The sequence below is a fragment of the Schistocerca serialis genome, chromosome 7 (assembly GCF_023864345.2).
Source record: "Schistocerca serialis cubense isolate TAMUIC-IGC-003099 chromosome 7, iqSchSeri2.2, whole genome shotgun sequence".
NCBI classification, from domain to species: domain Eukaryota; kingdom Metazoa; phylum Arthropoda; class Insecta; order Orthoptera; family Acrididae; genus Schistocerca; species Schistocerca serialis.
Genome location: NC_064644.1, coordinates 547,621,718 through 547,646,338, shown reverse-complemented (window position 1 = coordinate 547,646,338; position 24,621 = coordinate 547,621,718). Strand labels below are relative to the sequence as shown.

The 24,621-nt window shown below is 42.8% G+C and overlaps 1 protein-coding gene across 1 annotated transcript in view; it reads left to right on the top strand.

Annotated features, from left to right (window-relative positions):
* Positions 1–24,621, top strand: part of LOC126413238 (semaphorin-2A-like) — a 1,385,371-nt gene that overhangs the window by 740,054 nt on the left and 620,696 nt on the right. Inside the window, exon 3 of the mRNA XM_050083137.1 lies at positions 16,668–16,719. Coding sequence (XP_049939094.1) covers positions 16,668–16,719 — 52 coding nt within the window. The remainder of the gene's footprint in view (positions 1–16,667; positions 16,720–24,621) is intronic.

The following is a 24,621-nucleotide window of genomic DNA, read 5'->3' as shown; positions in this document are numbered from 1 at the left end:
AACATTAATTTTTTTTTGCGTACAGATGAGTGTTAGTAATTTCTACCCTTCAACTATTAACACAAATTCTTCTACGGAATAGAAGGAGTTGTCAGGGAAAAACTTATTCGGTTCGTTTTCAAACTTTACTTTGCTGTCTGTCAGACTTTTTTATCCCCCGATAAGTTATCAGAAATTTTAGATAAAGCATTGTGCAGCCCCATTCATGCTGGAGACAACCTTAATGTGGAGTACAGAATGTAATTTTGTTCTGGTATTGTAATTATGTACATCACTGTTCCTTTTGAACTGCAGTGGATTATTTACAACATACGTAATGAAGAACTGAATAGAAGAGGAAACAGTAGCAGAATGCTCTACTCCTTAAACGGATGTGTATAAGATAACAGTTGGTGAGCACCACATATTATTCTTGCGGCATGCTTTTGAGCTATGAAGACTTCCTTTCTCAAAGATTAGTTCAAAAATCGTTCAAATGGCTCTGAGCATTATGGGACTAAACTTCTGAGGTCATCAGTCCCCTAGAACTTAGAACTACTTAAACCTAACTAACCTAAGGACATCACACACATCCACGCCCGATGCAGGATTCGAACCTGCGACCATAGCGGTCGCGAGGTTCAAGACTGTAGCGCCTAGAACCGCTCGGCCACTCCGGCCGGAAAATGTTTGTTAACACATAACGTTATCCCCTATGGCGTTACTGAATGAAAAGGTGCAAAATATGTCAATTTACTGATTTATCTTTCTCCAAGTTTTAACGTGTAATTACCAGTTAAAATTCTTACCGATATGGATACCTAAAAATATTGAAGTTTCCTCCCTGTTTACTATTTTCTCGCTGTGTTTTACACTTATCTTTTGTGTAGTACCCCTAGATGTGCAGAACTGAAAATGTGTTTCTTTTTAAAATCCAGAGTGAGAGCATTAACATAAAACCAGTTAATGACACTTTGGAGAACACTGTTTACCATTTCTTCTGTTTCTGTTGTATGCTTGGATTGAGCACAATACGAGTGTCTGCAAAAAGAACTAATCCTGCTTGTTGTATATTAGACGGAAGATCTTTTACATATATGAACAACAATCGTGGAATTACGATTGGGGCTTGGAAAATCGCATACACGATTTATCCTCACTCAGAATAATGTGTACAGCCTATTCTGGTTGAATAACTAAGTACAAATTTTGCGTTGTTTTGGTTAGATGTGGCATCTGTTGGTTAGCTGCACCATCAATGACATAAAACTTCAATTTATCTGGGATAATACTGTGATCCACAAAGTCAAATGCCTTAGATAGATTGCAGGAAATACCAACCGGTGCTATTTTATTATCTATTGCTTGAAAAATTTGGTGAGTGAACGTGCAAATGGCTTTCGCAGTGGAGCCACTCTTCCGAAATTCAAAAAGGTTATTTGATGAGGGTGTTATTGTAAATCGGGTGAGAGTCTATTCAAGAACAGAGTAATTTCTCAAAAATTTTGGAAAATGATTCCAGCAGTGAAACCGGTAGTGGTAGGAGCAGGCGAAATACGCGCGACGCACAATGATGTTACAAAGCCTATGTTAGATATGAAAGTTAAGGAGACGTGCCCGTAGTTAGCAGTCATTGCAGCAGAGTACACCCGCAGCTGTAGGAGACATTGGCTAAAGAGTACCAAGTTACCAAGTTTTTAAAACCAACCGTAGGGCTGACTAACGTGAAAAAAAAAAGACTTAGGAGTTTAGTTTAAGAGTGGATGGAAATGGTCTTGCTGGGGGCTGGGATTTTGATACAGTGCGTCACTTGGAACAGCATATGGCTATTTCTGCTTCATCTCCACAGATCTGTTCGGCCGTTTAAGATTGAATTCCAGAGCGCCCTAATAACTGCTGTCAAGGCACGCATTTCACAGCTGGGATTATCCGTATGTCGAGCTATACTACACACAGTATAAAGCTGAGAAGAACTGGGAAGGAATAATTGGTGAGGCTTATAAGTGACAGTAGAGGAAGTATGCCTGGACTCGCTCCAGCCAAAATTCGTTTCATAATGTGTAGGACGGCTACAGAAGTTTTAGTAAGTGGGTAGGTAGGGCGTATGCCTGCTTGAGCAAGGTTCCTTAAACGCTGCAAGTTAGTTCAATAAACGGGGAAAGCTAGTCAGGAGTCGCTGTAAGCTATTTCAGCAAAATATTACGGGAATTAAAGATAAAGTAGAAGAACTGCTAATATATCTTGATACTGACGCCCTTTCAATCTCAGAGCATCGTTTACGTAGTAAAGAAGTACTAAGGCTTCCTTTGGAAGAGTAAGTACTATCAGATTTATCTGATTTCTGTGCAAAAAAGCTCGTTGTAGAAGAGATAAGACCCGATTTATGCCAAATTTAATGTTTCATTCAGAAGAGTTGACTTACCAAATCATTGTAAAGACCAGATGTTTTGGCTATCTAACAGCAAAATCTCTTCTTAAATATTTTGTGTGGGAGATAGAATTTTCGAGGAAACAATATTTCATTACGTGTCTCTACTGACCCCCCCCCCCCCCCGTCGCAACTGAGGCTGCAGGGTTGCCCCCTCCAGATGATAGTCTGGGTTCGTATTTCAGTATTTCTGGTTCATTCTCCTGAGAAAGAACTGTGATGGATTTACTTCAGTCTTACTACCTGGTACAGGCAGTGTACTTCCCAGCTAGAGTTCAGAGGCACACCAGCACAATGACAGATAACATTTTCATAGGTCTTTCACCGGTCAAACGGCACTATGTGAGAGAAATTACTAATGGTGTATCAGAACACGATGCACAGGGAGCTATAGTGATAGACGGCTTGACGGCTTATCCATTTTCATGTGGATGGACGTGTGGCGCGCCCTTGAGCGCAGACCGTTGTAAGTTTTGTAACGGGAATTTGAGACGTAGGGACGGTAAACTTTATATTTGACGGTATTTCTGCTCTTTTAATTAACAGCGTTTGTCCTCGTAAGCAGGTCCTCCTATGCGAGAGGGTTTGTGGCAGCCCTATGGTTAAAGAACATATCCTGTTTTATGTCATGTCCAGGGATGCACTACTTTCACATATTTTATTCTCAGTTATGCGTCCTCTACGGCCTGACATTTTAATGTACGTATATCGGATTTTTCTAAGAACTGCAGTTGGTTCTGTTTAGCTTCTCTTACGCTACGTTGTGCATGCGTGTTATTATTGATTTATAATTTTGCAGATGCGACTGATGATGGGGCACAGTGAAACCGGGTGGTGCACTAGTTTTAGAAATAAATAATTTTTGCAGCTGTAGTGGATTTTATCATTGATGATAAATACTGAAAGGAAACTAGGCAAGGAGATATCCCAAAGTAGCGAACAATAGATTTAGAGAAATGAGTCCACTTGCTGAGCAGGCAGTTAAATCCAGTCTGGAAGGGGAAACAGGGAAAGAAGTTGTAATGTACACAGCTCGAACCTTTACAAGGTTCTTCGATTGGTATTTCTCGGTAACAAAATTTCACGCAGTCATCCAGTACTAATATGTACCTGATTTTAACAATTAAAGACATTAGAAAATCATGCAGGAGGAAAGGGTAACTCCGTCATAGCAGGAAGGGTAGTTAAAGCCATGTAACAGAATTTCACTACAGACAATGCTAGGAAGTGCGGAGGAATGCCATCAAACACGCTAAAAAAACGTGTTACTCCAAGAAAATGGAAGGCTCTTACGAAAATTTAATACTGTGGCTAGTACTGTGAAAGAGGCATTGGCTAAATTGTGAGTACTCACTATACTACACCTCTTGCGCGGAAGGGAAACTGTTTGATATCAACTAGATTTGCGCAAAATATTTAGTAGTCACTTCTTGTCAATGGCCGGCAACTAAAATCAAAATCTCATTGGTAGATGTAAATATGTTTAACTCTTGAAAGCTTGTGCTTCGAGATAACTACACTGGACCAAAGAAACTGGTACACCTGCCTAATATCGTGTAGGGTCCCCGCGAGGACGCTGCAGTGCCGCTACACAGTGTGGCATGGACTCGAGTAATGGCTGAAGTAGTGCTAGAGGAAATTGACACCATGAATCCTGCAGGAGCGTCCATACATCAGTAACAGCACGAGGGGGTGGAGATCTCTTCTGCAAGGCATCCCACACACGCTAAACAGTGTTCACGTCTGGGGAGTTTGGTGGACAGCGGAAGTGTTTAAACTCAGGATAGTGTTCCTGGAGCCACTCTGTAGCAGTTCTGCACGTGTGGGACGTCGCATTGTCCTGCTGGAATTGCCCAAGTCCGTCGGAATACACAATGGACATGAATGGATGCAGATGATCAGACAGGATGCTTACGTATGTGTCACCTGTCAGAGTCGTATCTAGACGTATCAGAGGTCCCATATCACTCCAACTGCACAAGCACAACACCATTACGCAGCCTCCACCAGTTTGAATAATCCAGTGCTGACAAGAAGTGTCCATGGATTCATTAGGTTAACTCCATACCTGTTACAATGAGAAACGAGACTCCTCCGATTAGGTAACATGTTTCCAGTTATCAGCAGTCCAATGTTGGTGTTGACGGGCCCAGGCGACACGTAAAGCTTCGTGTCGTGCAGTCATCAAGAGTACACGAGTAAACCCTCGGCTCCAAAAGCCCATATCAATGATGTTTCATTGTATTGTTCGCACGCATACACATGTTGATGACCCAGCATTGAAATCTGCAGCGATGTGCGACATGTTTGCACTTCTGACACGTTGAACGATTCTCTTCCGTCGTCGTTGGTCCCGTTTGTGCAGGATCTAGTTCCGGTCGTAGCGATTTGATGTTTTACCGGATTACTGCTATTCACAGTCCACTCGTAAAATGGCCACCCGCTAAAGTCCCTTCTTCATCGCTACCTCGGTGATGCTGTTTCAGATCGCTCGGGCGCCGCCGACCATAACACCACGTTCACACTCTTAAATATTGATAACCTGCCATTGTAGCAGCAGTAACCGATCTAACAGCTGCTCCAGCAACTTGTTGTTTTATAACATTATCTACATCTACATCTACATTTATACTCCGCAAGCTACCCAACGGTGTGTGGCGGAGGGCACTTTACGTGCCACTGTCATTACCTCCCTTCTCTGTTCCAGTCGCGTATGGTTCGCGGGAAGAACGACTGTCTGAAAGCCTCCGTGGGCGCTCGAATCTCTCTAATTTTACATTCGTGATCTCCTCGGGAGGTATAAGTAGGGGGAAGCAATATATTCGATACCTCATCCAGAAACGCACCCTCTCGAAACCTGGCGAGCAAGCTACACCGCGATGCAGAGCGCCTCTCTTGCAGAGTCTGCCACTTGAGTATGCTAAACATCTCAGTAACGCTATCACGCTTACCAAATAACCCTGTGACGAAACGCGCCGCTCTTCTTTGGATCTTCTCTATCTCCTCCATCAACACGATCTCGTACGGATCCCACACTGATGAGCAATACTCAAGTATAGGTCGAACGAGTGTTTTGTAAGCCACCTCCTTTCTTGATTGACTACATTTTCTAAGGACTCTCCCAATGAATCTCAACCTGGTACCCGCCTCACCAACAATTAATTTTATATGATCATTCCACTGCAAATCGTTCCGCACGCATACTCCCAGATATTTTACAGAAGTAACTGCTACCAGTGTTTGTTCCGCTATCATATAATCATACAATAAAGGATCCTTCTTTCTATGTATTCGCAATACATTACATTTGTCTATGTTAAGGGTCAGTTTCCACTCCCTGCACCAAGTGCCTATCCGCTGCAGATCTTCCTGCATTTCGCTACAATTTTCTTAAGCTGCAACTTCTCTGTGTACTACAGCATCATCCGCGAAAAGCCGCATGGAACTTCCGACACTATCTGCCTATTTACATATCTCTGTATTTAAATACGCGTGCCTATATCAGTTTCTTTGGTGGTTCAGTGTATATCACATGCAGTTATGGGAAACAAGCGAAGATGTAAATAAAGTAATTATTAAATCGTTAAAGAGTAATGACTCCTGTGGCTATGATGATATTTCAAGTACGATTATGAAGATCAAAGCACCACTTATTAGTTTCGATGCAGGAGAATAGATTTTGTTGTTTTATATACGAGGTACAAGCAGATCTAAACGATAGTTTAGGACAGTGGGTATTTTCTTTGATTTACGAAAGCATTTGTCTGTGTGGACCCGGCAACACTTTTGCATAAGTTGGAAAATTGCGAGATCAAATACATCATCAATGATGCACTTCGTGTCTGAAAATACTAGTATAACGTTGTTCTCCAGTTTCAGTAAACAGGGAAGAGGTTTAAAACTTATTGGGGCCATGTGATGTTGGGGGAATGGAGTGTGAGGAGGGGTAGGGAGAGCGGGAAGAGGGGGGGGGGGGGGGGGAGGGAGCTGATGGAAGGTTCTCTACTGGGCCAATTGCTTTTATACGTTGTCCAATCACATTAATCTGACCACCGCCTATGCTCGACGTCAACGTGCAGTAACCACTCACAGATGGAAGGTGGCAGAACTAGCAGTGGAGGGTACATAAAGCATAACGGGGAGACGCGGAGAACTGTGCAGTTTTTGTTGTAATGTGGAAACTGAGCGACGTATTTGACGTCTACAAGTACATGATCATTGCCTTTTATGCTAAGGGTGGAAGCATTTTCGAAACGAAGAATTTTCTACACTGTACACTTGCCGCCGTGGTTAAACTATACGTGCATGGTAAAATATCCTACCCAACATCGGCGCAGAGGCAACTGTGGTGTACCACATGCCACAGATGACAGGTGTGAACGACGGCTGCGAATCTATATGTGGGCCAATAGACCGACCTGTTGGTCATTAGACCGACCCTGACCGCCCAGATGAACCAAGGGGCTCGTGACACTGTCTCCTCGACGACCGTTCAGCGATCGCTGCTGCGTATGGGACTCCGCAGCAGGCACCTGGATCACGCATCGATGCTGACTGCTGTTCATTGCGGAAGAAAGCCGGAATCGGCACGCCAGTAACGCAGCTGGACGTGGCGACACGTGGTCGCTTCAGATGAATCACGTTTTATGCTCTGTCCGACAGATCGCTGTTGTCGTGAACGGCGCGAATGTCTGGAAAACCATTACCCTGCAACAGCACTATGGTCTAGGGAATGTGTTTGTGGTATTCCACGGGGTGACCTCGTCATTATGGAAGGTACAATGTATCAATATAAGTACGCTTCTGTCCTGGAGGACCATGTCCACCCCTACATGTATTCTGACTTTTCTCGGCACGTGGCATCTGCAGCAGGACAATGCAACGTTCACGCAGCTCGTGTTGTACGTGCGTCCTTCGAAGATGCAACAGGATGAGTTTACCTTACTGTCCTGGCCGGCAAACTCGTCGTATTTAAAACACAATCGTGAATATATGGGACTAACTCGATCGGGCTGTTCGCGACATGTATCCTGAACTGAGAAACCTCCTGAACTGAGAAAACCTAGCGCAGCTGACCGCGGCCCTGGACTCAGCATGGCTCCACATCCGTGTCGGCGCCTTCCATAACCTTACTGATTCCCTTCCTGCACATCTCACAGAGGTCCAAGCTGCAAAACGTGTTTAGTTTGGCTTTTGACAAGGGGTCACATTAACGTGCCCTCGACAGTGCAATTCAGTAATCTGCCACTGAAAAATGACATATACTCAAAACTTTTCTCTTTGTGGATGACACAAATGTTACTGTCACGGACGCGGAACGTAATAAAAATGGTTTAGCTAATTGGGTAGTCAGTAACATCAGCATGCTCATTTCAGAGAACCCGATTAACACTTAACTGGAACGGAACGCAGTAAGTACAGTTTATAACACGTACCTCTCGTAAAAGTAGTCAGTGAAGTCGACCATTTTAAATTCTTGGGACTGACAGTAAGCCGAACGCTTTCTTAGAAGTTTGCGTGTCCAAGATATTGTGGAGAAACTGAATGCTGCCGTCTTCACTACAAGAATACTCTCCACTGCCTCCGACACCATTTTGCGAGGGATTGTTTACTTTGTGTACTGTCGCTATACTGTCTCGCATGGTGTTATATTTTGTAGCCATTCTGTGCATTCACAAAAATAAGTTCGATAGAAAGGCAGACACATCTACCACGTCAGTTCGCGGACTTTATGCAGACAATCGTTCAGCTGTCTAGCAATTCTGACTCGACCTTCTCTGCACATGTGTTCCACTAGCGAACTAGGCAGTCCTTCCAGTCGCTACATATGTATGGGTGCTAGATATAGATCCTAATCTCGTTCCCCCTTATTGTCTGTCCATCTCGTCCTCCTCCTACCCCCCCCCCCCCCCTCTCTCTCTCTCTCTCTCTCTCTCTGTCTTCTCCTTCAACCTTCCTATGTCCTTTCTCTCACCTTTCCGGCTCTGCCCACCTCCCCTTCCCGCCTCTGTCTGAGCTTCAGCCTTGGTTATTGTTATTTAAAACAAAACTTTGATTGTGAACTGAAGTCGCTTAAAATGAAAGTGTAAATCTATTAGGGTCAAGGGTATATAGAGTACGAGACAGGACTCTTCAGCTGCTGGTTCTGTGTGGATAGCACCTTCAACGACAGTGGATCAAATGGTTCAGATATGTGAATGGGTCGGATTACAAAGTTTCAGGTGATTCGGATTCTATATAAGCATTCTAATCATACGTCCATAAGCCATAAGGAACACATTCTAATCATACGTCCATAAGCCATAAGGAACAAATTTCCTGTTTTCTGTAAGAATGAAGGCGAAGAAGAAAAAATATAACAGGGTTGTGTACAGAACTTCTGTCTAAAATTATGTAGATGGGGAAAGACTAGATAAATGATAAACAGTTTGTCTAATCGTTAGATTTTCATAGCATCTAGTTTCTCGCAGTCAGTTTTAACAGCAAACCTGTGTTTGGGGGTATTTTTTTTTTTTTAAAATAAAGGAAATAGGTATCCTATTTCGGGCCAAAGGTTTATTAGAGTCTTGAGCAATTGGTCAAATACTTTCGGGATTTTTGATATCGACGGTTCCCCTTATATATATATATATATGTATATATATATATATATATATATATATATATATATATATATATATAAATATATATATATATATATATATATATATATATATACAACCCAACATTCATTCGAGAATTAACAATTTGAAGCACATCGTTGAAGTACTTTTCGATCTTTATATTATAATATAATAGGATTTGTTGCTGATAATATTGGCTCATTCAGAAGAAACTACAACTTTATTCAGTAACTACTAGACTGAATAACGATATGCTCTTGGATAAGGTTTCTTTAAGTATTGTACAGACAGACGTCCACTATTCAGTAGTTTCGCTTTCGACAGGTTTCCAAAAGAAATGGAGAAATTGATCTATAATCCACAAGTATTCAAATACAAGTTTTGAGATTTGTTTGTGGCATACGGCTGTCCGCAATAGACATGAAATTCTGTTTGTAATGCATTATGTATTCGTATACTCTGTCATAATCTTTTTTTAATTTTCTTTATTATTTGGTTTACAAAAGTTCCTAAAAACCTTTCTGAAAACTGTGTTTTGTTCCATGACTACGTATTCGTGACTCACACGTTCCCACAGAACCTTGCAAGTAAAGAAATAAATTAAATAAACAAACTGGCTGCAAAATTCTCAGCCAATACGTGATCGTAATTGATATCTCTCATAAAATGAGTCATGATGAAGGAGAAAGTTTATTTACTGCGTAGCTGTCTGGAAGTTTGATAAACCGATTATGAACTTAGTAGAGTGTAAGTTATAACGATAGTGACAGACTGAAAGTTCTTGTTGTTGTTGTGGTCTTCAGTCCTGAGACTGGTTTTGATGCAGCTCTCCATGCTACCCTATCCTGTGCAAGCTTCTTCATCTTCCAGTACCTACTGCGGCCTACATACTTCTGAATCTGCTTAGTGGATTCATCTCTTGGTCTCCCTCTACGATTTTTACCCTCCACGCTGTCCTCCAATACTAAACCGGTGATCCCTCGATGTCTCAGAACATGTCCTACCAACCGATCCCTTCTTCTAGTTAAATTGTGCCACAAGCTCCTCTTCTCCCCAATTCTATTCAATTCCTCTTCATTAGTTATGTGATCTACCCATCTAATCTTCAGCATTCTTCTGTAGCACCAATCTTCGAAAGCTTCTATTCTCTTCTTGTCTAAACTATTTATCGTCCACGTTTCACTTCCATATATGGCTACACTCCATACAAATACTTTAAGAAACGACTTCCTGACATTTAACTCTACACTCGGTGTTAACAAATTTTTCTTCTTCAGAAACGCTTTCCTTGCCATTGCCTTTCTACAATTTATATCCTCTCTACTTCGACCATTATCAGTTATTTTGTTCCCCAAATAGCAAAACTCCTTTACTACTTTAAGTGTCTCATTTCCTAATCTCATTCCCTCAGCATCACCCGACTTAATTCGACTACATTCCATTATCCTCGTTTTGCTTTTGTTGATGTTCATCTTATACCCTCCTTTCAAGACACTGTCCATTCCGTTCAACTGCTCTTCCAAGTCCCTTGCTGTCTCTGACAGAATTACAATGTCATCGGCGAACCTCAAAGTTTTTATTTCTTCTCGATGGAGTTTAATACCTACTCCGAACGTTTCTTTTGTTTCCTTTATTGCTTGCACAATATACAGATTCAATAACATCGAGGATAGGCTACAACCTGTCTCACTCCCTTCCCAACCACTGCTTCCCTTTCATACCCCACGACTCTTATGACTGCCATCTACTTTCTGTACAAATTGTAAATAGCCTTTCGCTCCCTGTATTTTACCCCTGCCACCTTCAGAATTTGAAAGAGAGTATTCCAATCAAAATTGTCAACAGCTTTCTCTAAGTCTACAAATGCTAGAAACGTAGGTTTGCCTTTCGTTAATCTTTCTTCTTAGATAAGTCTTAGGGTCAGTATTGCCTCAAGCGTTCCAACATTTCTACGTAATCCAAACTGATCTTCCCCGAGTTCGGCTTCTACCAGTTTTTCCATTCGTCTGTAAATAATTTGCTTTAGTACTTTGCAGCTGTGACTTATTAAACTGATAGTTCGGTAATTTTCACATCTGTCAACACCTGCTTTCTTTGGGATTGGAATTATTATATTCTTCTTGAAGTCTGAGGGTATTTCGCCTGTCTCATACATCTTGCTCACCAGACGGTAGAGTTTGGTCAGGACTGGCTCTCCCAAGGCTGTCAGTAGTTCTACTGGAATGTTGTCTACTCCGGGGGCCTTGTTTCGACTCAGGTCTTTCAGTGCTCTGTCAAACTCTTCACGCAGTATAATATCTCCCATTTCATCTTCATCTGCATCCTCTTCCATTTCCATAATATTGTCCTCAATTACATCGCCCTTGTATAGACCCTCTATATACTCCTTTCACCTTTCTGCTTTCCCTTCTTTGCTTAGAACTGGGTTTCCATCTGAGATCTTGATATTCATACAAGTGGTTCTCTTTTCTCCAAAGGTCTCTTTAATTTTCCTGTAGGCAGTATCTATCTTACCCGTAGTGAGATAAGCCTCTACATACTTACATTTGTCCTCTAGCCATCCCTACTTAGCCATTTTGCACTTTCTGTCGATCTCATTTTTGAGACGTTTGTATTCCTTTTTGCCTGTTTCATTTACTGCATATTTGAATTTTCTCCTTTCAACAATTAAATTCAGTATCTCTTCTGTTACCCATGGATTTCTACTAGCCCTCATCTTTTTACCTATTTGATCCTCTGCTACCTTCACTATTTCATCCCTCAAAGCTACCCATTCTTCTTCTACTGTATTTCTTCCCCCATTCCTGTGAATTGTTCTCCTATGGTCTCCCTGAAACTCTGTACAACCTCTGGTTCTTTCAGTTTATCCAGGTCCCATCTCCCAAAATTCCCTCCTTTTTGCAGTTTCTTCAGTTCTTACCTCGTGTTAACACGCAGCTTGTCATATAAGAAAACCAGGAACATTTTACCAGGCCGAACAGGAAAAGTGACATTAAATATTTCATTTTTTATTATACTGATTTGTCGGTTACAGCATTCCACTGCGGATTTTTTACAGAGTGCTTCTGAAAATAATTTGCTATTTAGGTAGGAGTGAGAAGTGCAGAGAACTAGGCATTGTTTTCATTGCATGGCCTATTTGTTTTTTGTAGACAGTTTGGCTCATAAGTGCATCTGCAGAGGACAGCATAAAAGACTGGTGTCTTCACGAGGAAAAAATGTTGACCTTGTATATGAGATGTTTGTTTTACGAAAATTAACTTAGTTCAGAAACGAGTTATCGGTACATAATAAAATAGTTGGCTTATTCAGCTCAAATGAGAAAGTGAAAACAAGACTTTGTTAGTGGAGACAGAACATGAGCCTGGATGGGGGAGAGGCAGGCAAGAAATTTCTGCCCTTTCAAATGTGTCATGCAGGCATTTATCTGAGGAAAGCACGGCAAAAACCTAAATCTGTGGGAGCAGACCGGGATTGAAACCACTGTTTCCTCAAGTGCGGGTTCGCTATGTTACCACTGCATCATCTCACTTGGTCAATGAAAAGCGTTTCTTCGTTCGGTCTTGAATAATGGGGAAAACTAATCCTAACTAATGTGTTATAAGAATAAATCTTTCCTACAATACTTGGTGTGGGGTGCTCAGATCTTCCTCCATACAGCCGGCCGCTGTGGCCAAGCAGTTCTAGGCGCTTTAGTCCTGAACCGCGCTGCTGTTACGATCGTAGGTTCGAATCCTGCCTCGGGCATGGATGTTGTGATGTCCTTAGGTTCGTTAGGTTTGCGTAGTCCTAAGTTCTAGAGGACTGATGACCTCAGATGTTAAGTCCCATAGTGCTCACAGCCATTTGAACCATTTTTTTCTCTTCGTCCATTGTTACTATTGTCAGAAAGGGAGAAAAGTTAAATATCCAGTGCTTTACTCTCTGCGATACGGTGACAATGTGTATTATTATTAAAAGTTCACTATCCAGTGCTTTATTCTCTGCGATACGGTGACAATGTATATTATTATTGAAAATAAATAAATCGACAGGTCCTGATAGGAATCCAGTTCGGTTTTACAGAGAGTACCCTACTACATTGGCTCCTTACTTAGCTAGCATTTATCGCGAATCTCTTGCCCAACATAAAGTCCCGAGCGACTGGAAAAAAGCGCAGGTGACCCCTGTATATGAGAAGGGTAGAATGACGGATCCTCAAAATTACAGACTAATATCCTTAACATCAGTTCGTTGCAGGATTCTCGAACACATTCTTAGTTCGAATATAATGAATTTCCTTGAGACAGAGAAGTTGCTGTCCATGCATCAGCAAGGCTGTAGAAACTATCGCTCCTGCGAAGCGCAACTCGCCCTTTTTTCACATGATATCTTGCGAACCATGGATGAAGGGTATCAGACGGATGCTATATTCCTTGACTTCCGGAAAGCGTTTGACTCGGTGCCCCACAGCAGACTCCTAACTAAGATACGAGCATATGGGATTGGTTCCCAAGTATGTGAGTGGCTCGAAGACTTCTTAAGTAACAGAACCCAGTACGTTGTCCTCGATGGTGAGTGTTCATCGGAGGTGAGGGTATCATCTTGAGTGCCTCAGGGATGTGTGGTAGGTCCGCTGTTGTTTTCTATCTTCATAAATGATCTTTTGGATAGGGTGGATAGCAATGTGCGGCTGTTTGCTGATGATGCTGTGGTGTACGGGAAGGTGTCGTCGTTGAGTGACTGTAGGAGGATACAAGATGACTTGGACAGGATTTGTGATTGGTGTAAAGAATGGCAGCTAACTCTAAATATAGATAAATGTAAATTAATGCAGATGAATAGGAAAAAGAATCCTGTAATGTTTCAATACTCCATTAGTAGTGTAGCTCTTGACACAGTCACGTCGATTAAATGTTTGGGCGTAACTTTGCAGAGCGATATGAAGTGGGACAAGCATGTAATGACAGTTGTGGGGAAGGTGGATAGTAGTCTTCGGTTCTTGGTAGAATTTTGGGAAGATGTGGTTCATCAGTAAAGGAGACCGCATATAGAACACTAATACGACCTATTCTTGAGTACTGCTTGAGCGTTTGAGATCCCTATCAGGTCGGATTGAGGGAGGACATAGAAGAAATTCAGAGGCGGGCTGCTAGATTTGTTACTGGTAGGTTTGATCATCACGCGAGTGTTACGGAAATGCTTCAGGAACTCCGGTGAGAGTCCCTAGCGGAAAGGAGGCGTTCTTTTCGTGAATCGCTACTGAGTAAATTTAGAGAACCAGCATTTGCGGCTGACTGCAGTACAATTTTACTGCCGCCAACTTACATTTAGTTGAAAGACCACAAAGATAAGAGAGATTAGGGCTCGTACAGAGGCATATAGGCAGTCATTTTTCCCTCGTTCTGTTTGGGAGTGGAACGGGGAGAGAAGATGCTAGTTGTGGTACGAGGTACCCTCCGCCACGCACCGTATGGTGGATTGCGGAGTATGTATGTAGATGTAGATGTGGACGTATGATACCGTTTCTGATACTACAGCATTTGCTGTAGTCATGACCATATTAAACTAAATTAAATTAAATTGTCATGCACTTGACACCTTTCGTGAAGTGACTCATATTCACAAGTTAATTTTTTTCTTTTTGGCATATCTGGCAACATACAATAGATGTTCACTACGTGTAAGCTTCATTGCAACCGAGTACCTGAAAGCAGTTTTGAAATTTATAACAAATTATAAGGCAATGTAATGTCGTTCTGTTTTCAGCTTATGATATTACTGTCCTAAATGCCTTGTATCTTGTTTTAGGCACAATCGTTGCACTTTGAATAAGTCGAAGAATCACTGTTTCTGGGATAGCCGGTATGCTCCGAGAATTCGTTTACTATTTTGCGTTGTAGGACGCTGTTGGCAAACAATTTCTTCTATGCTCTCTCAGAAAAGTAATCAAGCGAAATTAAATATGGCGACCGTAGTGGTTAAGTCACTATCCTTCCTTTGCTAATACATTTACCAAGAAAAATAATAACTTCACAGTGTGAAGTAAAAATCTGCTGAACACCATCTCACTGAAACCACCGTGACCACTGGAGACAAACATGTCGTGAGAGCTACACTTTGCAGCAAATCTGTCAGCCCATGTTGGGGAAATTCAGAGTACTGGTCACTATATTGTTGTTCGCAAAAAAAGGACATATAAAACTGTCAGGGGTGAGTGCCCTCTACTCGCGTGCCTATCGTCCTGATAGCGTAACCGGTACGGATTTTCATCTGATCAATACTGAACATTGTGGAATAGCTTCGCCATTATCTTTGAATATGGCTTCAGAAGTATCTGTGCTATCAGAATAGAAATACGAAAACCACAAGTCCGAAAACAATTTATTCGACGCCAAAACGATACAGTAATTCAATCTCCAAAAGAACAAGACTCCATCCCAAATGAGGATCGATACATATGTGAAATAACAAATAATAATAATAATAATATAAAAGACCTGACTCTTCTCGGGGAGCGAACACAATACACAGTTCTACAAAGTCAAGAGATTCGTCCACTATACCAAGTCCAGCTACAAGAAATCGGCCAGCTAGAAGAGAATTCTAGCCATGGCTGCCGGCGTGGCAGCTCTAACTACTTGCAAGATGTGCGTCGAACTGTCTTTTGCCGGCAGTGGGCCGCCTTATAAAGCTCTTTGGCGGATGTATCTGCCGGAACCATTTGCGATCACGTGCCTGTCGTATCAAAGTACACGTAGTTCCTGGCTAGCTGCGAGCTCTGGTGAAGCTGTTCTGCAGGCTCCGCGGACGGGTAGCGGTCCCTGGCGGCCTTTAATGGAGACCTGGTGTTGTGTTGTGATGTGGCCGCCGGTTGGTATTTGTTTTGACAACACAGACGACGTAGGTTTTCCTGGTGAATATACGCCCTGTCATGCAGGCATCCCGTGTTGGTTGGACGTGAAGTGGGATATCGATTAGTATGAGAGTCGTGAAATCCGCATTTGATTTAGTGACTAGCAATAGGAGAAGTTTCATGCCTGTAATTTTGCGTATAGTGACTGATGGACATGGTTGTCCTACGGATGAAACAACTATCTTCTTTAGGTTATTCTTCTCAACCCGGTATGCCGCGTTAAACTTGTTGAAGAAATATGAAGTCGAGATTTATTGCTGGAATAAAATTTACACTTGTATACCAAGCCTCCTGACTTATTTGTTACGATTGTGGGTGAGTTGGTTCTGACCACTATTGCGGTTCCGTGCCTCTAGTAGCGGAAAACCATGTCCTTAGCGGCGAGGTCGCATGTTCCCACTTTATACGTAGATGTTATTACTGATATTTTCCTTATCAATGTACGCTGCACCTATGCACAGTTATACACACCTTTTTTTCTTACATACTGGTCTGATGACGATGATAAATAATCGGGGCTAATAATCATGTAAAGCACAATGCCTTTCGATCAGGCACTAATACGAATTCCACAGCTGCAAAATAGTGGATCCCTTTACCCTTCATTATGGCCATGTTGCGATTACTTTGTTATGTGAGAAACTGAAATGTCTAACAAATGTTCCATATTCTATAATATTCTATCCTGCAGTCCACAGTATTGTGCATAACACATTACTTACACCACATATTTTTGTTCCAGGGATCGCATCTTCAAACTGAACTTGAACAACATCAGTCACTCGCATTGTGAGGTAAGACAGAAAATAATTAAATTCAGTCATTATATAGTATTTTAGACTCATTAAAGGAAAATAGGGTATACTAGTTCTTTGAAGCAATCTGGCTTGCTGATATGAATATTCTCATGTCGGGCCATTATTCATTGGAATACTGATCAGCGGCAGGTAGATTTCCAGTCTTATATTACAAATTCTCGGTGTCTAACTGCAAAAGCCAAATGATCGAGGAAAATTCCTCAGTTGATTTTGTAATTTTGTCACTTTACGCTTTCTTCTCCCTTTGGGAATGATTTGCATATATGAATCGTGGCCGGGAGTGTACATCAGTAGCCGGCCGAAGTGGCCGTGCGGTTAAAGGCGCTGCAGTCTGGAACCGCAAGACCGCTACGGTCGCAGGTTCGAACCCTACCTCGGGCATGGATGTTTGTGATGTCCTTAGGTTAGTTAGGTTTAACTAGTTCTAAGTTCAAGGGGACTAATGACCTCAGCAGTTGAGTCCAATAGTACTCAGAGCCATTTGTACGTCAGTAACTGGCTAGTGATGTTAGCTCAAAGGTCAGAGGAAGGCATGTGAAAACCATCTCCAACATAACCAGGCCTAATGAACCAATGCGATTCTCCAACTAAACGTGAAGTTGAGGGTAGCTTGATCATAGTTGGTGCATGATATAGGAAACCAGAGTGAGAAGACAAGCAAAGGGGACAGGATGTTAGGACATATACGAGAAATTAAGAAATCAAGGAATAATTTTCATGTTACTTGAAAGGGCTGTAGACGGTAAAAAGTGTAGGAGAATTTAAAGAATGGAACATATACAAGAAATTACTCAGCACGTTGGTGCAAGTGCTGCTCTGAGGTGAAAGATTTGTACAGGAGAGGAAGCGTGTCGGGCCACAACAAAACAGTCTAAAGAAAAAATAAATTACATTCCGTATTTGTCTGGGTCTAACAATACAGGGTTTTTTGGAAAGTTACGCTTGATTGTAAGACAAACGCTGAAATTGGAAATTTTCTCCAAAATATTCCAAACTGCGTCTACCTCTACGTCACTACCAGCTCTTCGGTATTTTGTTTAGAATGCCCTGACTCTACAATGGGTCAGGTAGTCCACTCAATATTGACAGTGATAAGAAGTGTGCAGCAAATGCTGTGTTTGCCATGAATGCCCGCTACAGCTCATCACTACGCCAGTTACCAGATAATTGTTAATGACCTACATTTTACGTGGGCTGCCCTTCAGTGCTAACTCCTAACTCTGCCATCAGACCTTGTGTTACAGACTAATGATCTCTTTTGGCATTTTCCTGTACAAGACTTACGTTTTGCCCATGGTAACTCTGCCGTTCCAGGTTTACCCTTGGTTACGTCTGCATCTGCCCCTCCATAGCTTATGTGTACTGATTAATTGGTGAAACCGACCCTGTCCCAGTTACTGGTTGCCTATCCAGTTGCTCCCAGTGGCAAAAAAAATTTCATTTTTCAGTGTTTCGTAGAATTCATGGCCGAACTTGAAAAAATTAAACTGCGTGATAACCTACTCAGTAAGAGGGATTATGTTATTGGTATTAAAGTTACAAATTGTACATACAGGGTGTCCCAGAAGTGTTGCGACAATCTTCGAGGCTTTGTAGAAGGTGTCTTGCGGAACAAGTGGTGAACAGGAAACAGTGTCCAGAAGCGTAATCAAAAATGGTTCCTGTGGTGTCACCGCCAGACACCACATTTGCTAGGTGGTAGCCTTTAAATCGGCCGCGGTCCGTTAGTATACGTCGGACCCGCGTGTCGCCACTGTCAGTGATTGCAGACCGAGCGCCGCCACACGGCAGGTCTAGAGACACTTCCTAGCACTCGCCCCAGTTGTAGAGCCGACTTTGCTAGCGATGGTTCACTGACAAATTACGCTCTCATTTGCCGAGACGATAGTTAGCATAGCCTTCAGCTACGTCATTTGCTACGACCTAGCAAGGCGCCATTACCAGTTACTATTGATGCTGTAAAACATGTACCGTCAAGAGCGATGTTCGCCAATTATGGATTAAAGTTAAGTATTCCAGCAGCTACGTTCTATTTTTGGTAGTCTCATTTGCCTGACCTGTTCCAGATCTCACGCTAGCCTGCGTGAGCTTAAACGCGTGTCTTTCGGCTTCCTCCTAGTGGATTGGGTGTTTTGCCAGTCCACAACAGTTCCAGTCGCTCTGAGCACTATGGGACTTAACATCTGAGGTCATCAGTCCCCTAGAACTTAGAACTACTTAAACCTAACTAACCTAAGGACATCACACACATCCATGAGCGAGGCAGCATTCGAACCTGCGACAGTAGCAGTCGCGTGGTTCTCGACTGAAGCGCCTAGAACCGCTCGGCCACCGCTGCCGGCTAGAAGCGTCATCCAGCGAGGCTACAGAGCGACTCCTTCGGCTGCAAACGTCGCTTTTTATGCTGACAGATCGTAGGTGAAACGTCTAGAAATGTTGCTTGTTATCCAGTTATCACGATTTTTTGCCATGACCACCAGTGAAGAAGATGGAGCTAGCTGCTGCGTAGACAGGCCTTGTCTTCCATAAATGTGATGCTCTGTCGCCTCGGTGGATACCGGTTCCAGGCATGGGTTTCTACCTCATTGTATTAAGTGTGTATGTTTACATGTATGCAGTGAATTGCGTCGAAAAACAGTGCCAAAACAAATAGGGCATTCGTGCAACGTCTCACAACAGCTTCGCCGGTGTACCAATGATGAAACCAAGGTTTGGGACGCCAAAACCGCGTACCAATGATGAAACCAAGGTTTGGGACGCCAAAGCCGCAGTGGTGTCAGTAATAATAAAGAACTCGATATAGCTCCAAACCAGCAGAAGTCATCACTGGACATCAATTTCTGGCCAACCCTCACCCCCTCACTCCACGTACCTCAGTAGCCACATCAGCGGTGAACAATTAACAAGAAGCTTAAGAGATTTTATTATTACGATACAATATTGTAGGGCCTATGTTATTGCGATATATGATGCATGTCCAAAGGAACAGGCGCTGCGGCGATTCCAGCCGTTATGAAATACATTAAATCTATTCGCAACTGCGAATGCGGACAACCATTAGCTGTGTAATGGAATGACAGCAAGGAAAATTTGTGGCTGACTCGGACTCTATGCGGATTTTCCGATTACTTGGAGCTGTCATGAAACTTCAGTAGACCATAGTCAAATCATGTAATATAAGCTGCAAATGAGAGAAAAAGTTAATTACGATAACAAAACAATAATAAAAGGAGAAAGGAAAAAAACGATAACATAACCGAAAAACCACCACCAAGTTCTCATGATATGTATAAACGATTTTTATATAGTTTTTTATATAAATTTAAGTTTTTTATTTTAAAATCTAAAACAGAAAGGCAACGAGATCAGATAATATTAAAAACAGCAAACTAAGAAAAATTCCAAGCTTATTTCAAGGACTGCACTACGCTCATGTGTATATATACTTCACCTATACACGTTTTACAATAGAACTGGAGCGAGTGAAAACGCAAAACAAAACGAGCAGGTAAACTAGGAGAGAACAAGCTGAAGCAAATTAGATGGGAAACATACATAACAAAGAAAACACATAGCATCATTCAATGAAATTATCAACACCTTCCCGACAGAAAACAAGATTCAACATCTTGGCGAAGAGGTCTCAATGTCGAGGCATTCGCAAGCAAGTCCAATGGGCCGTGTTAATGTACTGCATGAAGTTCCATGTGGTCTTCCCCTTCTCCTTCTACAACATAATGAACGAAGTGTCCCAGCAACCACATTACGGTATAGTTTTCCGACCGTGGAAAGAAGGAAGAATCTGGATGCAATATGATGTCCGTAGTGTATAAAGTCTCAGAAGATCGAATAAAGAAGGCCAATTGCGCCCTAATCCAAGACCAATTTGCCATATGAACTCCACAAGCAGAGCGACGTAGACGAACAACGACTATAAAAATCCGTGTCGCTAAGCCCAATACGGAAACGTCACTCGTTCGTTGGAATCAAATTATTTACTACTTTATACCAAGAGGACGCTACGCACATCGGCAAAATGGGAGGACTTATGTTGCACCAAACTGTAGTCCACTTTGTTTGCGGCGATCCTGTTTCAACGAAGTTCGGGCAAGGGACTGCTTTCCTACGAGTTCTGTAAGAATTTCATGGTGAGGACGGGTCTCCATAAAATACCAGCCCCTAAATAGCTCACCGCAAGATAGAAGTCACGAATGTGTTTTAACTTATAATCTATGCTACCGACATAAATAGGGGGTTTAACACTAGCAGGACGGACACAGAGAAATAAACAAGACGTGAATATGTGAGTTTCTTGAGTCATAATGAAAACAGTACGCCGTACATACAGCATCTCTGTCATCCTTCGTATGTCAGTCACGCCCAGCCGCCCCTCCCCCCCACCTCCCCCTCCCCCGAAGGAATGAGGCTTTGTGACCACCCCATACCGTAAGCGAAAGATATGACTCTTCCATAAGAAACGACCAGGTAATTGCTGCAGTTTCTTCACCATCATCGAGGGCAGCGGATAAAATTGGGCCACGTATTAAGTTTTACATAAAACAAATGTATACAGTATTCGGACTTTCTAGAGCAGAGTAAGAGACTGCCTTTCATGTTTTAGTATCTCTCCCTGAATTTTTTCCGTACCATACTTCCACTTGAACGTCGCCATTTGGAGTGGACAACGATCAATGATGACACCGAGAGACGTGTGCCGATGCACCGCAATAGCCCATGGAACAACGGCGTCTTCAAAACCTCGCAAAGTAAGAAGCCTGCATTTACCTTCATTAAGTAGTGCACCTGAATTCTGACAAAAATCATCGATTACAGCCTTCTGTCGCGGTATCTCCGCAGAATTGCAGAGTAGAACCATCACGTCATTTGCGTATACACGAACCGCTATAGTCCCTCTGGAAAGCGTCCAGCCTTTCAGCTGGGATGCTATCATCCGAAGTAGCGGCTCCAGAGACAACACAAAGTCATTGACAGTGGGCTTCCTTGAGGCACTCTGCGACCGATATTTATCGGGGGCGTCAGTTGGTCATTAACAACCACCGAAGCTGAAATACCAGCACTCGCCGTGTGTTAACAGTAAAACCAACTGCCTCCAAATAAGAAGCAATAAGTCACGATTAACACAATCAAATGTGTTATCAAAGTCTAAAAAAGCAAGGGCGCCAGGGACGGACGTACCACGTCACGACACTCGACTATAGGGGTAAGAATGGTACGACCAGGTACGCAGCTTTGATGTTTTGCAATAATCATCCCCATCAGATCCGACATCCTACTATTAACTGCCGTCGCCACAGTCTATCAGGGCAAGCCTGTCCAGGGCGTTTCGGGATTAAAACCATTTTTTCCACTCTGAACGTGGGGGCCCAACTCGACCCTGTAATACGTCACTCAAAAAAGACGTAAAGGTGGAACCCAACAGCGGCCAAAACCGCACATACAATTTCTCGGAAAGTCCATCCAGCCCTGAAGACTTTTGAGAAGGCGATCTCACAATAAGTATGTAAACACCCTCAGGCTGGAATGCAGCTAAGAGCGTTTCACTGTGTTCAGGCGCAAGTGCCGTATCCAAGACCGCTACGGTCGCAGGTTCGAATCCTGCCTCGGACGTAGATATGTGTGATGTCCTTAGATTAGTTAGGTTTAAGTAGTTCTAAGTTCTAGGGGACTGATGACCTCAGATGTTAAGTCCCATAGTGCTCAGAGCCATTTAAACCATAAAATCGCGAACGATCCACTGCGCGGCCAGTGCCAGAAGGAGCATATAAAGAACCAAGGTAAGATAAAAAAGTTGACAACCTATGCCCCTGCCATAATCCAACATTTTCACCTCAGTAACAGGAATGCTTTCGCGAAAAAATAAGGCGGTCCCCGTAGAAAATAATGGGGCTACATTAAAGATCACACGAAAACCAGGTAACGAAAATTGACTAAACAACACCTCCTGTAAGAAAACCATGTCCGCACATGAATCATAAATGAACTGAGGCAGCGAAGCCAATCGCAATTTTGATTCCACACGATTAACATTTAAGGAAAGGAACGTGCAGGTTTGGGTCATTGATCATAGCTATATAGGGATGTACGGGAAGTCCGAGCAGAATTAGGTAGACAGCTAAGGTGAAGGTCCATTGCGGAGTCCACAGATGAATCAGACATCGGGGGACCAGAGCCACTGTCATCGCAACCTTTTATCTCACTTGCCACCGCGCGGTCAGGCTGTATACGCTGTTTCTGTCGGCTGCGTGCCATGGTGGCCTCCGCAGACGGAGGTGTGGGAGGGTCATAGGCACAGCTTCCTGCCCCTCAGAACGATGGTCATGTGACGCAGTTCCACTCACTAAGGCGGAAGCATTCTGTGGAGCACAGCCAAATCCTCACCGTCACCATCTTGAGTGCGACATCGCTTGTTTGTCACCGTTGCAGGTTCTGTCCTGGGGGCAATATTATTCTGAACCTGTGGCGGAGGTAAAGGGGGAAATTCATTCACGCGATTATCAGAATTTAATTTTTGTTCATTATAATCCGAAACAGAAGTAGGGCCGACGGCGGTGGTAGAAGGAACAAGATCAGCAACCGTCAATTTGCGACAGTGCACCAATGACGGCTTTAATACAAAAACCTTCCGCCGACAATTAGACCGAACGTGTCCATTTTCATTACATAGGAAGCAGGTTTCCTCTTCAACAGTATACATGACACGGACGCGGTAACCACACACTTGTAAATGCGATGGAATATTACGTTTGACACTCATTTCCGCGGAACCGAATTCCACTATAACACTATATTCCATGTTAAGTAGACCAGCGTTCACGAGGGACGTTTTTCACCTTTCCATAAGCAGTCAATATATCTTTTAGAAACGTATCATCAACTTCCGGCGGGAGGTTGAACACTCGTCCACTGGTATAGTCAATTTCAGCATCTGCGAGTGACACCATACTAACGGAATTATCGCGCTGCTTAAACGGAACTTGAGAACCATGTCGCGACTGTAATCTTTCAACGTGAAGGGGAGCCATAAATTTTACATGAAACACACACTCGTCTGCATCAAAATAAGCTGTGTCAACCTGATCAGAGTTCACATGACATGTATCGACAAGCCAGTTGTGGATTTGTAGAGACCCGGCGTGCACGTGACGCGTTGCTTTGTCGAAAGTAAAGCTCACAGCACCTTTTCGTGGAATGAACGTGGAAATCACAGTAGCTCTAGCGGAGCGGCCGACGCCGCTGCAAGTAGACGAACACTAAACAGACAGTAAAGCGGAGCGGAGGCGCTACGAGTCACTCGGCAGACAGAACAACACTAACGGGGAAAACTTCACACAAGCGACGCTGCGGCAAATGTAATAAACAATAAGCTTCCCGCTCGGCGCTCGAAGCGGAACTAAGTCGTGGGCAATTCGACCACGGCTCACGTCCACATTCAAATTTCAGCATGTCGTCAACCAGGTGTGGTCAACCTGTACTAGTAAATCCATTAAAACTATTTCTGTAAATACATTATATACAGGGTGAGTCACCTAACGTTACCGCTGGATATATTTCGTAAACCACATCAAATACTGACGAACCGATTCCACAGACCGAACGTGAGGAGAGGGGCTAGTGTAATTGTTCAATACAAACCATACAAAAATGCACGGAAGTATGTTTTTTAACACAAACATACGTTTTTTTAAATGGAACCACGTTAGTTTTGTTAGCACATCTGAACATATAAACAAATACGTAATCAGTGCCGTTTGTTGCATTGTAAAACGTTAATTACATCCGGAGATATTGTAATCTAAAGTTGACGCTTGAAACCTCCGACCTTCAGTTGCGTGTTGTAACAAACGCGGGCCACGGTCG